The sequence below is a fragment of the Anomaloglossus baeobatrachus genome, chromosome 2 (genome assembly GCF_048569485.1).
Source record: "Anomaloglossus baeobatrachus isolate aAnoBae1 chromosome 2, aAnoBae1.hap1, whole genome shotgun sequence".
Classification (NCBI taxonomy): domain Eukaryota; kingdom Metazoa; phylum Chordata; class Amphibia; order Anura; family Aromobatidae; genus Anomaloglossus; species Anomaloglossus baeobatrachus.
Window position 1 is genome coordinate 436410991 of NC_134354.1, and position 12572 is coordinate 436423562.

At 48.1% G+C, this 12572-nt stretch overlaps 1 protein-coding gene across 1 annotated transcript in view; it reads right to left on the reverse strand.

Annotated features, from left to right (window-relative positions):
* LOC142290231 (schlafen family member 9-like) overlaps positions 1–12572 on the reverse strand; it is a 64044-nt gene that overhangs the window by 1581 nt on the left and 49891 nt on the right. The window contains 1 exon segment of the mRNA XM_075334183.1: positions 3625–4339. Within this exon segment, the coding sequence (XP_075190298.1) occupies positions 3625–4339 (715 nt within the window).

Here is a 12572-nt window from a genome sequence, read left to right on the forward strand (position 1 = left end):
AAGAACTCAGATCCTGCAGTGCCAGACATGTTCCCCTGCTTAAGCCAGTACATGCCCAGGCCCGTCTGAAATTTGTTAGAGAGCATTTGGATTATCCAGAAAAGTATTGGGAGAATGTCACATGGTCTGATGAAATCTAAATAGAACTGTTTGGTAGAAACACAACTCGTCGTGTTTGGAGGAGACAGAATGCTGAGTTGCATCCAAAGAACACCATACCTACTGTAAAGAATGGGGGTGCCAACATCATGCTTTGGAGCTGTTTCTCTGCAAAGGGACCACGACAACTGATAGGTGTACATGAAAGAATGAATAGGGCCATGTATCGTGAGATTTTGAGTGCAAACCTTCTTCCATCAGAATGGGCATTGAAGATGAAACGTGGCTGGGTCTTTCAGCATGATAATGATTGAAAGCACACCGCCAGGGCAACGAAGGAGTGGCTTCGTAAGAAGCATATGAAAGTCCTGGAGTGGCCTAGCCAGTCTTCAGATCTCAACCCCATAGAATCCTTTGGAGGGAGATGAAAGTCTGTGTTGCCCAGTGACAGGCCCAAAACATCACTGCTCATAGAGGAATGTGCCAACATACCACCAACAGTGTGTTCTAACCTTATGAAGACTTACAGAAAATGTTTTGCCAGCAAAGGATATATAACAAAATATTGAGATAAACTTTTGTTAATGACCAAATACTTATTTTCCACCATAATTTGCAAGAAAAATCTTGCTAAATCAGACAAGGTGATTTTCTAGATTTGTTTACTCATTTTGTCTCTCATAGTTGTGGTCTACCTCTTATCTTTTTAAGTGGAAGAACTTGCACAATTGGTGGCTGACTAAATACTTTTCTCCCCCACTGTAAAGGACCTTTGTGATTATGAATCTATATTTTTAATACACAAAAAATACAGGTAAATTGTGAAATGAAAGGAAGAAAAAAAAAAGAAACACAAATAGGCCCAAAATCATCAAATCATCAAAAACATTTTGAGACATAGTACAATTTGTGTGCAAAACGGTTGCGACTTTTGGGGTTTTCACATCAGTTTTGGACAGCAACAATAAAGTGGACAGAGCTGGGGAGGAGTTGGGGCAAGATGGGGCCTGCCCATCAAATTAATAAATAGTGGTGGCATTTTTTCACCAAAGTGTTGCTCTGGTCTCTGATTAAAATAGCATTACTGGCATGGTGCAAAGAGGTGGACACAACTGAGAAGGTTCACCAAATTCATTAAGTGGCGTGTTCTTAATGCAGTTGGCATATCCTATTCCAAAACGCCCAGTGCTGTGTTCACAGTTTTCCAAACCCATATTATTTACAGAGTTGCTTCATTATTTAGTTTGAATGAATGAAAAAGTTATTCTTAGGCCATGTGCGTACATTGCGTTTTTTCTTACATTTTGGTTGCGTTTTAAACTGCACCGTGTCAGTGACAAAATGCATGCGATGTGCTTCCCCAGCAAAGTCTATTAGAAGTCACAAATTTACCGTATTTTTCGGACCATAAGACGCACTTTTTCCCCCCCAAATGTTGGGGGAAAGTTGGGGGTGCGTCTTATGGTCTGACTATAGGGCTACGGCCGGGAATGAGGGTGCTTCGGTGGAGCGGACCATCAGGGGCACGAGCAGGCTGTAGCAGCCTGCCGTGACCATGTGGGCCCACTCATTTCATATGCATGCCCATCCTCCCGCCCATCTCTCAGCGCTGAAGCCGTCACTAACAGGTGGGCGGGGTGATGGGCGGGGGTGCGCGCATAATTAACAGCCGGCTGTGATCACCCCTGGCAACTACAGCCTGGAGTGATTATGTGCGGCTGTATTCACTGCCCCTGCGCATCATCATCAGCGCGGGGAGCAGTGAATAAGTACGGCATACTCACCGGACACTTCCGTGCAGCACCGCGATCTCCTCCAGTCTGCCGGTCAGCTGATCTGTGTAGAAAGCAGTGAGCACAGCGATGACGTCATCGCGGTGCGCTGCTAGTCATGCAGGTCAGCTGACCGGCAGACTGGAGAAGATCGCGTGCTGCACGGAAGTGACCGGTGACGGCTCCATGCTGGTAAGCGGTGCTGCTGCCGCCACAGACTGGAGGACGAGTGATGCTGCACGGAAGTGTCTGGTGATGGCTCCACACAGGTAAGCGGTGCTGCTGCCGCCACAGACAGGGGGAGGAGCGATGCTGCATGGAGTGAGGAAAGGGGAGTATAAACGTTTATTGTTTTTTGTGTGATACAGGATACATGCCATATAGGAGCATGGGGTAATATAGCAGCACGGGGCCATATAGGAGCACGGGGCCATATAGGAACACGGGGCCATATAGGAGCATGGGGTAATATAGCAGGATGAGGGTATATAGCAAAATGGCAGTATATAGCAGGATGGGGGTATATAGCAGGATGAGGGCATATACCAGGATAGAGTACCTTAGCAGAGAATTTGGGGACATTACCCCCATAACAGTGTCAGCAGCAGATCCTCGCCCCATAACAGTGTGTCATGACCACATTTTTTGCTTAAAATTTTTTTTTTCCTGTTTTCCTCCTCTAAAACCAGGGTGCGTCTTATGGTCCGGTGCGTCTTATAGCCCGAAAAATACGGTATATGCACACGTTGCTTTTTTCTCTGCAGCGTTTTGTTTGACAAATATTTGTCAAAATTGTTGCTTAAAAAAAAAGCAGCATGTCACTTCTTCATTGCGTTTTCGTTGCCTTTTCCACCCATTGAAATGAATGAGGTGTGTCATAACGCAACCAAGATATTTAGCTGTGCATTTGCACTGCATTTTGGTTGCATTTTAGATGCGTTCTTGTCAACAAAAACTTCAGACTCACCGATCACCGGTGCTGGATGGTTGTCACACTGCTCCCGCAGCTTCTCCTGCTTCTGAAAGTGCCTGCTGCTCATTAGGTTCATCTCATATTCACTTCACCCGCTCATTAGGCTCATCTCATAGTCACTGTTTCACCTGCCCAACTGCGCCTATGATTGGTTGCAGTAAGACACGCCCCCATGCTGTGTGACAGCTGTCAGACTGCAACCAATCACAACCACCGATGGGCGGGTCTATATCGTGTAGTAAAATAAATAGCGTATTTTTCGCTTTATAAGACGCACTTTTGTTCCCCCAAATTTTGGGGGAAAGTAGGGGGTGCGTCTTATAATCCAAATATACGGATTATACACTGCAGGGTCCAGGGGAGGTGGGGGCCACTCAGGAGCGGTGCTGGAGGCTGAGGGAGGCTGGTGAGCTGGTGAAGGCTGCAGCGTAGCCAGGGTAAATATTGGGTAACTAAGCAAAGCGCTTTGCTTGGTTTCCCGATATTTACCTTGGTTACCAGCATACACCGCTTAGATTTGGCTCCCTGCACACGTAGCCAGGGTAAATATCGGGTAACTAAGCAAAGCGCTTTGCTTAGTAACCCGATGTGTACCCTGGTTACGTGTGCAGGGATCCTTAGCTGAGCCGTTGGTCGCAGGCTCTTTAGTGCACGCGCTGTGTCGACCGTTGTCACTGTAATTACGTCATTTTGGAGCAAGACAGACAGACAGACAGAATAAGGCAATATATATTATATAACAAAGCAAAAATGAGTAAAAAGTCCAATTGTTATATTTACCTCACATACTCAGATAATGGAATATTCTCACAAATGTAGAGAATGTCGTCAGTAGTACAGTTATATAAGTTTTTTATTTTCTTGATTATCTCCAGGGCAATCACCGTCTTCCCAGTTCCTGGTGGTCCATGCACAAAGGAGATCTTATTAAATAAATTCCTGGACAACACCTCATACTGTTCTCTGGTAAGAAGGCTGAAGTACTCAATCCCAATCTTGTCACTTAGCACATTCTTAAAACTAAGAATCACAGTTGTGAGTGACTGCAATAATTCTTCTAGAGTGCCCAAATCATCCAATTTATATGTCTCTGGGTACTTCATTACAGGCCAGGAGGGGCTGGAATTCCCATGCTCAGCGCTCAGACATAACATTTTAGGAATTACACATAACTTTCCAGTGTAGCTTCCAATATGAACTAATTTTTGCTTCAATGCAAAGGCTGTTTGTCGCGAATATTGAATCTCCTCTTCAGAAACCTCAGCACTGAGGATGGAGTAGAGTGTTGGATAGTGGTTTGGCGATAAAAGCAAAATGTCACACACAACTTTAGGATTTCTCCTCTGCTCTAAATCCACAGCCCAGCTTCTGGATACAATTAGTACTGCCATGGAATCTGGAAATACAGAATTCAGCAGGTCTCCTAATGCCGGGTGCTCCGCTTGAAGATCTTGATACAGTTTATTGGGCTTTATAGTTATCCCATTCTCAATACCTGTGCAATTTAACAACAAAAAAGAAAATTAAAAAAATCCTGTTTAAACAGATTAAGAAATTAAATCATTCCTAGTATTACCATTCTATTATAACTAAATATTCACTCTGTAGTTTGTAAAAAGAATTACTTTGTGTGTAAATATCCGAAAATTAAATAGTAATTCATATATCTGATTTTTGGAACTCGTATAATCTATTTCTCATGGTCTTCGTTGGGTACACAATAACCATGGGATAGTCTCCTGTCACCTGGAGGCTGACACTATTATTACATCCTAAATGAAAATTAACTCCTTCCCTGCTAGTATCAGGCCTCCTCAGTTTAGTGAGAAAACAGTAGGAGAAGCCAACAGAATGAAAGGAAAATAACCCAATTACTGTCACGTTTTGTGATGGGATAATCCCACCAGGTCTCCTAAACTGGCCCTCAGAATAGGGCGGCCCTAACTGTGCCTGATGCCAGATACGTCTGATGGCAACAATGTCTGGGCTGCCTTCCTTACCCTGATCATGAACCTCCATGATCTAATATTCCCTCTCCCCCACCCCAAGGGATGGCCGGGGCAGGAGTGGTAGAACCCACAGATAGCATCAAACAGCGGAAACAAAAACTCAATCACACAGCACACTCACACAGAGGTATTAGACAACAAGTGATAAGGAAGAAAATAAAAGCAGGGGTGAAACAGCGAGAGAACTCCACAACAACTCCAAGCACAAGGCAATACAATCACCAGAGGACTGGGACACAACAGCACACGGACCAGTGTAGCAAAAGCTATTGTCGGCATGGGAAGACAGATTTTACCATCTTAAAAAGGCTGGCAGTAGTTCTGATTGGGATCACATGTTGTGGGAATACCAGAGGTAAGCAGCAGGCCAGTAGAAGTTAACTCTTGCCAGCCTGATCACAAATAAAAACACAGCTGGTCGATGCCCGAAGCTGCCTGTGCAACTCAAAAGCACCAGAGAAACCAGCGTGGAGAAGTAGAGTCTGTTGTATAAATGGCATCTGATGCAGCCATGACATCCGGCAAGTTATCAGCCAAACCCCGTGACACAGTACACATCCCTCTATGAGGAGCCTCTGGACCCTCAGGACCAGGTCTCTCTGGATGATGGTGATGGAATGCCCTATCTAGACGGTCTGCATGGATATCAGAGGCTAGTACCCACGTTCTCGCCTTAGGACCATAACCCAAGCCAGTTAACCAAGAACTGTAAAGAGCAACAAATGACCCTAGAATCTATAATTCTCGATACCTGAAACTCTATTGATTCAGCTACTAAGATCGGAGGTGGAAGGGCGTGAAGAGGAGCTCCCAAACTTTTTTAAAAGAGATTAGTGGAACACATTCTGAATTTTATATGATGCTGGTAAGGCTTGACAGAAAGCCAACAGGATGATGTCAGCAGTAATTTTGAAAGGGCAGATGAACTGAGGTACTAACTTAAGAGAAAGCACTTTAAGTTTTTTTTTTTTTTTATAAACTGTTTATTTATTAACAAGATTTTCAAGCGAGTTTCAAAATGAATTGCATAGACAGATATTGTTTTCAAATCTGAGGGAGATACAAGGAAAAGAGGGAACAGGAAAGGCGGGAAGGGACATTTAACATACGAGCCACATGAGACCTCTATATATATCACTGAAATATGCTAATCTTTTAATATAACTAGTTGCGATCGTCCATAAAAAGATCCCATGGTGTCCATATTTGTTGAAACCGTTCCAGCTGATTGTTTATACAAGCAGTAAGGTACTCCATCTGCTTTGTTTCTTGTATCCGTATTTCCAGATCTTGAAGGGTAGGGGGAAAAGTTTTTTTCCAGAACGAGGCTATCAAGCACTTAGCCGAGTTCCATATGTGGAGGAGCAACCTGGCCGAGTTTTTTGAGGCCCCTAAAGGCTGTACATTAAGAAGGTGGCTGAACGAGACTAGAGCAACCTCAAACCCCAAAACCTAATGAACCAATTTCTCCACCCCTTTCCAGAAAGGAGCAAGGACCTCATAGTCCCAAAAGATATCCCAAAAGATATGAGTGAGCGATCCTCTCTCGCGCATCTCCAACACTGGTCTGACGTGTTAGGGAAAAGTTTACAAAGCACCTCTGGAGTATGATACCAATGCATTAAAATCTTATATTGGTTTTCTTTTCGTGCGGTGCATATAGACGTCTTTGCCGTTCGATCCCAAATAGCCTGCCACATTGGTGTCAAGACCGCCCTCCCCAAATATGTCTCCCATTTTGTCATATATGAGTGTTGTATCTCTACATGCGAGGTCAGCATATTATATAAGCATGAGATTAGCCCCTTCGTTGAAGCCCCTATTTTACATATGCCCTCAAATGGGGTGGGTTTAGGGAAAGTAGTGGATTTAATCGTGGATATGGCCAGGTGACATATTTGTGCGTAAGTATAAAAAGCCTCCCCAGGGATTCCAAATCTCTCCTGTAATGTCGAGAAGGGCAGTACCATATATCTGCGTGGGTCCATTATGTCTATATCGGAAAAGCCGTGCACAAACCCATGGACCAATCACCTTGTTATCCATGCTATCCTTTAAAGCTGGAGTATATAGGAATGGCATCAATGGGGAATTTGCCGAGATGAGCAAAAAGGATTTTATAGCCAGCCGCCAGACACGTCTGGTGAAAGCCATAGGCCCCAGCAGGAGTCTATCAGGGGTGCCTGGAAAGCTCATCCACAACAAAGCAGCCGGGTGAACAGGGGCCACCCAGGTCCGCCCCACATCCATCCATTTACCCACCGAAGACAGGCCCAGCCAGGCAGGAATACGCCTTAAAAGTGTGGCTATGCAGTACTTCCACATGTCTGGGAAAGCCAAGCCACCCATCTTTCTAGAGGCCAACAGCACTGACTGTGTGATCCGATGACGTCTATATGTCCATATAAATGCATTTAGCCAACTCTGGAATCTCCGGATCACCAACCGAGGGATCGGTACAGGAAGTGTTTCTTATAAGTTCAAAAATTTTGGCAGAATCGTCATCTTGACAGAGGCCATCCTCACAAAGAAAGATAAGTGAAGTTTGTCCCATTTGGCTAATGTCTTTTTAAGATCTTCGAAGAAAGAAGGGAAATTATGTGCGTATAGTGTTTTATAGGAGTCTGTTAAATGTATCCCCAGGTATTTTAGATGGTCCTTTTTCCAAGCATATGCATATGCTGACTGTAAGGCTGAGAGAGTGGGCGGCTTTAAATTAAGCGGCAGGGCTTCTGTTTTTGTTGCATTAATTTTATAACCCGATAGGTTCCCATACTCAACTTAAATGGCATGGAGATTGGGTAAGAATATCAGAGGATCTCTCACCGTCAGGAGGACATCATCAGCGAAAAGTGACAGCTTGTACTCTCGTCCCCCTATTTGAAACCCCTGCACATCTGGATTTTCCCTAATTTGTGTGGCTAGAGGTTCTATACATAGAACAAATAAAAGGGGGGGGGACAGAGAACACACCTGCCGAGACCCATTATGTATGGGAAAGGCCGAGGACGAAGCATGAGGGAGTTTTACCAAAGCTTCAGGGTTTGTATATAAAGCACGAATAGCGTGCAGGAATGGTCCCTCTATACCAGGGGTCTCAAACACGCGGCCCTTCAGGTGGCTTCTTGCGGCCCGCAGACCTGGTAAAGATGGCGACCGGTGCAGGGGCCGCAGCTGCCAGTTATTTATTTCAGCCTACAGTTTTGTCTTTGCCGCGCACAGTGAAGTTCTCGCTGTAGAACGCAATAACAGCCGCCTGCCAATCAGAGGCAAGCACCTGCTGAATATGACCTCAGATGATTGCCTGTGATTGGCCAGTGGCTGTTGTGCAGTGAGAACTGCTCTGCACGCGCCAGCCGAAATTTCAGCGATGACAGCAGCTGTGATCATTACCGGGTCCACGTGCCTGCGTGCCGCTGACAGCAGGTGAGAAGAATGTTTTCGTGTGTGTGGGGTTCTGTGTTGCTGGCTGAGGCTGCACTGTGTGTGTGTGTGTGTGTGGTAGCTGAGGCTTCACCGAGTCCACGTGCCTGCATGCCGCTGACAGCAGGTGAGAAGAATGTTTTCGTGTGTGTGTGTGTTTCTGTTGCTGGCTGAGGCTGCACAGAGTGTGTGTGAGCTGAGGCTGCACAGGGTAGGGGGGTGTGTGTGTGTGAGCTGAGGCTGCACATGGTGGGGGGGAGTGTGTGTGTGAGCTGAGGCTGCACAGGGTGGGGGTGTGTGTGTGTGTGTGAGCTGAGGCTGCACAGGGTGGGGGTGTGTGTGTGTGTGTGTGAGAGCTGAGGCTGCACAGGATGGGTGTGTGTGTGTGAGCTGAGGCTGCACAGGGTGGGTGTGTGTGTGTGTGTGTGTGAGCTGAGGCTGCACAGGGTGGGGGTGTGTGTGTGTGTGAGTTGAGGCTGCACAGTGTGTGTGTGTGTGAGCTGAGGCTGCACAGGGTGGGGGTGTGTGTGTGAGTGTGTGTGAGAGCTGAGGCTGCACAGGATGGGTGTGTGTGTGTGAGCTGAGGCTGCACAGGGTGGGTGTGTGTGTGTGTGTGTGTGAGCTGAGGCTGCACAGGGTGGGGGTGTGTGTGTGTGTGAGCTGAGGCTGCACAGGGTGGGTGTGTGTGAGCTGAGGCTGCACAGGGTGGGGGTGTGTGTGTGAGTGTGTGTGTGTGTTAGCTGAGGCTGGGGGACATTGCTACAAGGGGACAAGGATGCACACATTTTTACAGAATGGGAAACAAGATGGTGCACATTACAAGATGTTGGCCAAAATTACTATGCAGTGGTTATTGTAAAACTGTATTACTTACAAAAATGGGAAAAAATGTAAAAAAAAAAAGTATGTATGTAGATATATATCTATATATATAATTGCCTTATTCTGTCTGTCTGTCTGTCTGTCTGTCTATCTGTCTGTCTATCTGTCTGTCTGTCATGCTCCGAAATTGTGTCCTTACGGTGACACAAAGCTGATTGGCCGCTGGGCTCGCCATGGCCCCGCCCCCCCACACGGATTGGCCTCTCGCCCCGGCTCTCTGCAGGCCCCGCCCCCCTCACGCAATGCACGCTCGCTCTGGCCCAACTGACACGGAGCCCCGATTCCCAGGTGAGTACACACACACACACATCAGATCACACTCACTCTCACACTCACTCTCACACACACCTCACACATCACAACATGCTGGGATATCGCTTGCTTCTACACCGGCTCCGTCAGGATCCCAGCAGCGCCACACATAACCTTGCGATGCTGGGATCTTCACGGAGGCCGTGAAAGCTGGTAACCATTATACACATCGGGTAACTAAGGTCCCTTAGTTACCCGATGTGTATCATAGTTACCAGTGTACACCGGCTCACACTCACTCTCATACACACCTCACACACACATCACATCGCATCCACACATCAAGGTCCTGCAGCGGCGGAAAATACAGACACATAACAGCACACACATAACAGCACACACATACACACACACAAATCAGATCACACTCACTCACACACACACATCACATCGCATCCACATACTCACAACATCCTGGGATATCGCTTGCTTCTCGGCGGCGATACTGTGCTGTTGTGATCTTCCAGGACCTGCCGGAGGATCACATGGCCAAAAGCATGTGATATCCCCGGATGTTGTGAGTATAAGCGCGTATGTGCGATATCGTCAGTGTCTGTGTGTGTGAGTGTATGCGATCGGGTGTGTGTGAGTGGATGCGATCGGGTGTGTGTGAGTGGATGCGATCGGGTGTGTGTGAGTGGATGCGATCGGGTGTGTGTGAGTGGATGCGATCGGGTGTGTGTGAGTGGATGCGATCGGGTGTGTGTGAGTGGGTGCGATCGGGTGTGTGAGTGTCGGCAGAGGAGCACGGCGTGCTGGAGGAGGCTGGGAGCAGAGAGGCTGATCATGGGGAAGGCTGGGAGGAGAGAGGCTGATGCTGGGGGAGGATGGGAGGGGGAGGCTGGGACGAGGGAGGCTGATGCTGGTGGAGGCTGATGCTTGGGGAGGCTGATGCTGGGGGAGGCTGGAAGGAGAGAGGCTAATGCTGGTGGAGGCTGATGCTTGGGGAGGCTGATGCTGGGGGAGACTGGGAGGGGAAGGCTGATGCTGAGGGAGGCTGGGAGGAAGGAGGCTGGGAGGAGAGAGGCTGATCCTGGGGAAGGCTGGGAACGGGAGGCTGATGCTGAGGGAGGCTGGAAGGAGAGAGGCTGATGCTGGGGGAGGCTGGAAGGAGAGAGGCTGATGCTGGTGGAGGCTGATGCTTGGGGAGGCTGATGCTGGGGGAGACTGGGAGCGGAAGGCTGATGCTGAGGGAGGCTGGGAGAGGGAGGCTGGGAGGAAGGAGGCTGGGAGGAGAGAGGCTGATCCTGGGGAAGGCTGGGAAGGGGAGGCTGATGCTGGGGGAGGCTGGAAGGAGAGAGGCTGGAAGGAGAGAGGCTGATGCTGGTGGAGGCTGATGCATGGGGAGGCTGATGCTGGGGGAGACTGGGAGCAGAAGGCTGATGCTGAGGGAGGCTGGGAGGAAGGAGGCTGGGAGGAAGGAGGCTGGGAGGAGAGAGGCTGATCCTGGGGAAGGCTGGGAAGGGGAGGCTGATGCTGGGGGAGGCTGGAAGGAGAGAGGCTGGAAGGAGAGAGGCTGATGCTGGTGGAGGCTGATGCATGGGGAGGCTGATGCTGGGGGAGACTGGGAGCAGAAGGCTGATGCTGAGGGAGGCTGGGAGGAAGGAGGCTGGGAGGAAGGAGGCTGGGAGGAGAGAGGCTGGTCCTGGGGAAGGCTGGGAACGGGAGGCTGATGCTGAGGGAAGCTGGAAGGAGAGAGGCTGATGCTGGGGGAGGCTGGAAGGAGAGAGGCTGAGGCTGGGAGGAGAGAGGCTGATGCTGGGGAAGGCTGATGCTGAGGGAGGCTGGGAGGGCAAAGCTGATGCTGGGGAAGGCTGGGAGGACGGAGGCTGGGAGGAGAGAGGCTGATCCTGGGGAAGGCTGGGAGAGGGAGGCTGATGCTGGAGGAGGCTGGAAGGAGAGAGGCTGATGCTGGCGGAGGCTGATGCTGGGGAGGCTGGGAGAGGGAGGCTGATGCTGAGGGAGGCTGGGAGGAGGGAGGCTGGGAGAGGTAGGCTGAGAGAAGAGAGGCTGATGCACACACACACACACACACACGCGTGCGCACTGCACAACACACCACACACACACACACACTGGGAACCACAAACAACTGCCCTACACAGACACCCACACACACAGACAACGCTGCACACACACAACACCCAACACACAAACACCGCGGCACACACAAATATACGCACATACCGCACAACACACACATTGCACAAAACATACCTCCCCCCAAAACACACCACACACACACAAACCGCGCAACACACACACAACGCTACAGACACACAGCGCTCCACAAACAACGCAACACACATACAACACCGCTCTCACCCCCCGTCACACGCAGACAACACCCAGAACATGTACAGCGCCTACACAAACACTTGGTAACTACAGACAACAACATCTCTCTCTATATATATATATATATATAACAAAAATCATACATGAACTACACAATACGTAAATTCTAGAATACCCGATGCGTAGAATCGGGCCACCTTCTAGTATATATATATATATATATCTATATACACACACACTACACATTTGTTATAATGGACAAATGAAAAATGTTCAAAAACAGTGATTCAAGGGTGTATAGAAAGAAAAAAATGGTACCACTACCAATGTCACTTTGTCCTGAAAGGAATGCGGCCCCTCAAATTATTTTTTTCCTGTGTGCGGCCCATACACCCAGCCGAGTTTGAGACCCCTGCTCTATACCAAATCTTTTAAGAGTATTGAACAGAAAAGGCCAACCTAATCTATCAAAAGCCTTTTCTGCATCTAGGCTCAGGAGCAAGCCTTCCCCTTTCTGATGATTCAATGCATCTATAAGATTTATCGTCCACTTAGTATTAACGCCTGCCTGTCTATCTAATAAAAAACCCACCTGATCTCCGTGTATTAGCTGGGGAGTAACACCGACAACCTGGCGGCTAATATTCTCGCAAATATTTTTAAGTCCGCATTGAGTAGCGATATTGGGTGATAGCTTGCGCAATCTGCAGGGTCATTCAAGGGATCACCGTTATATGAGATCTTAAAGGGAAGGTGTCGCATTTTTTTATTTTTGTATTAAAAATAGTGATTATGAAATCAAGT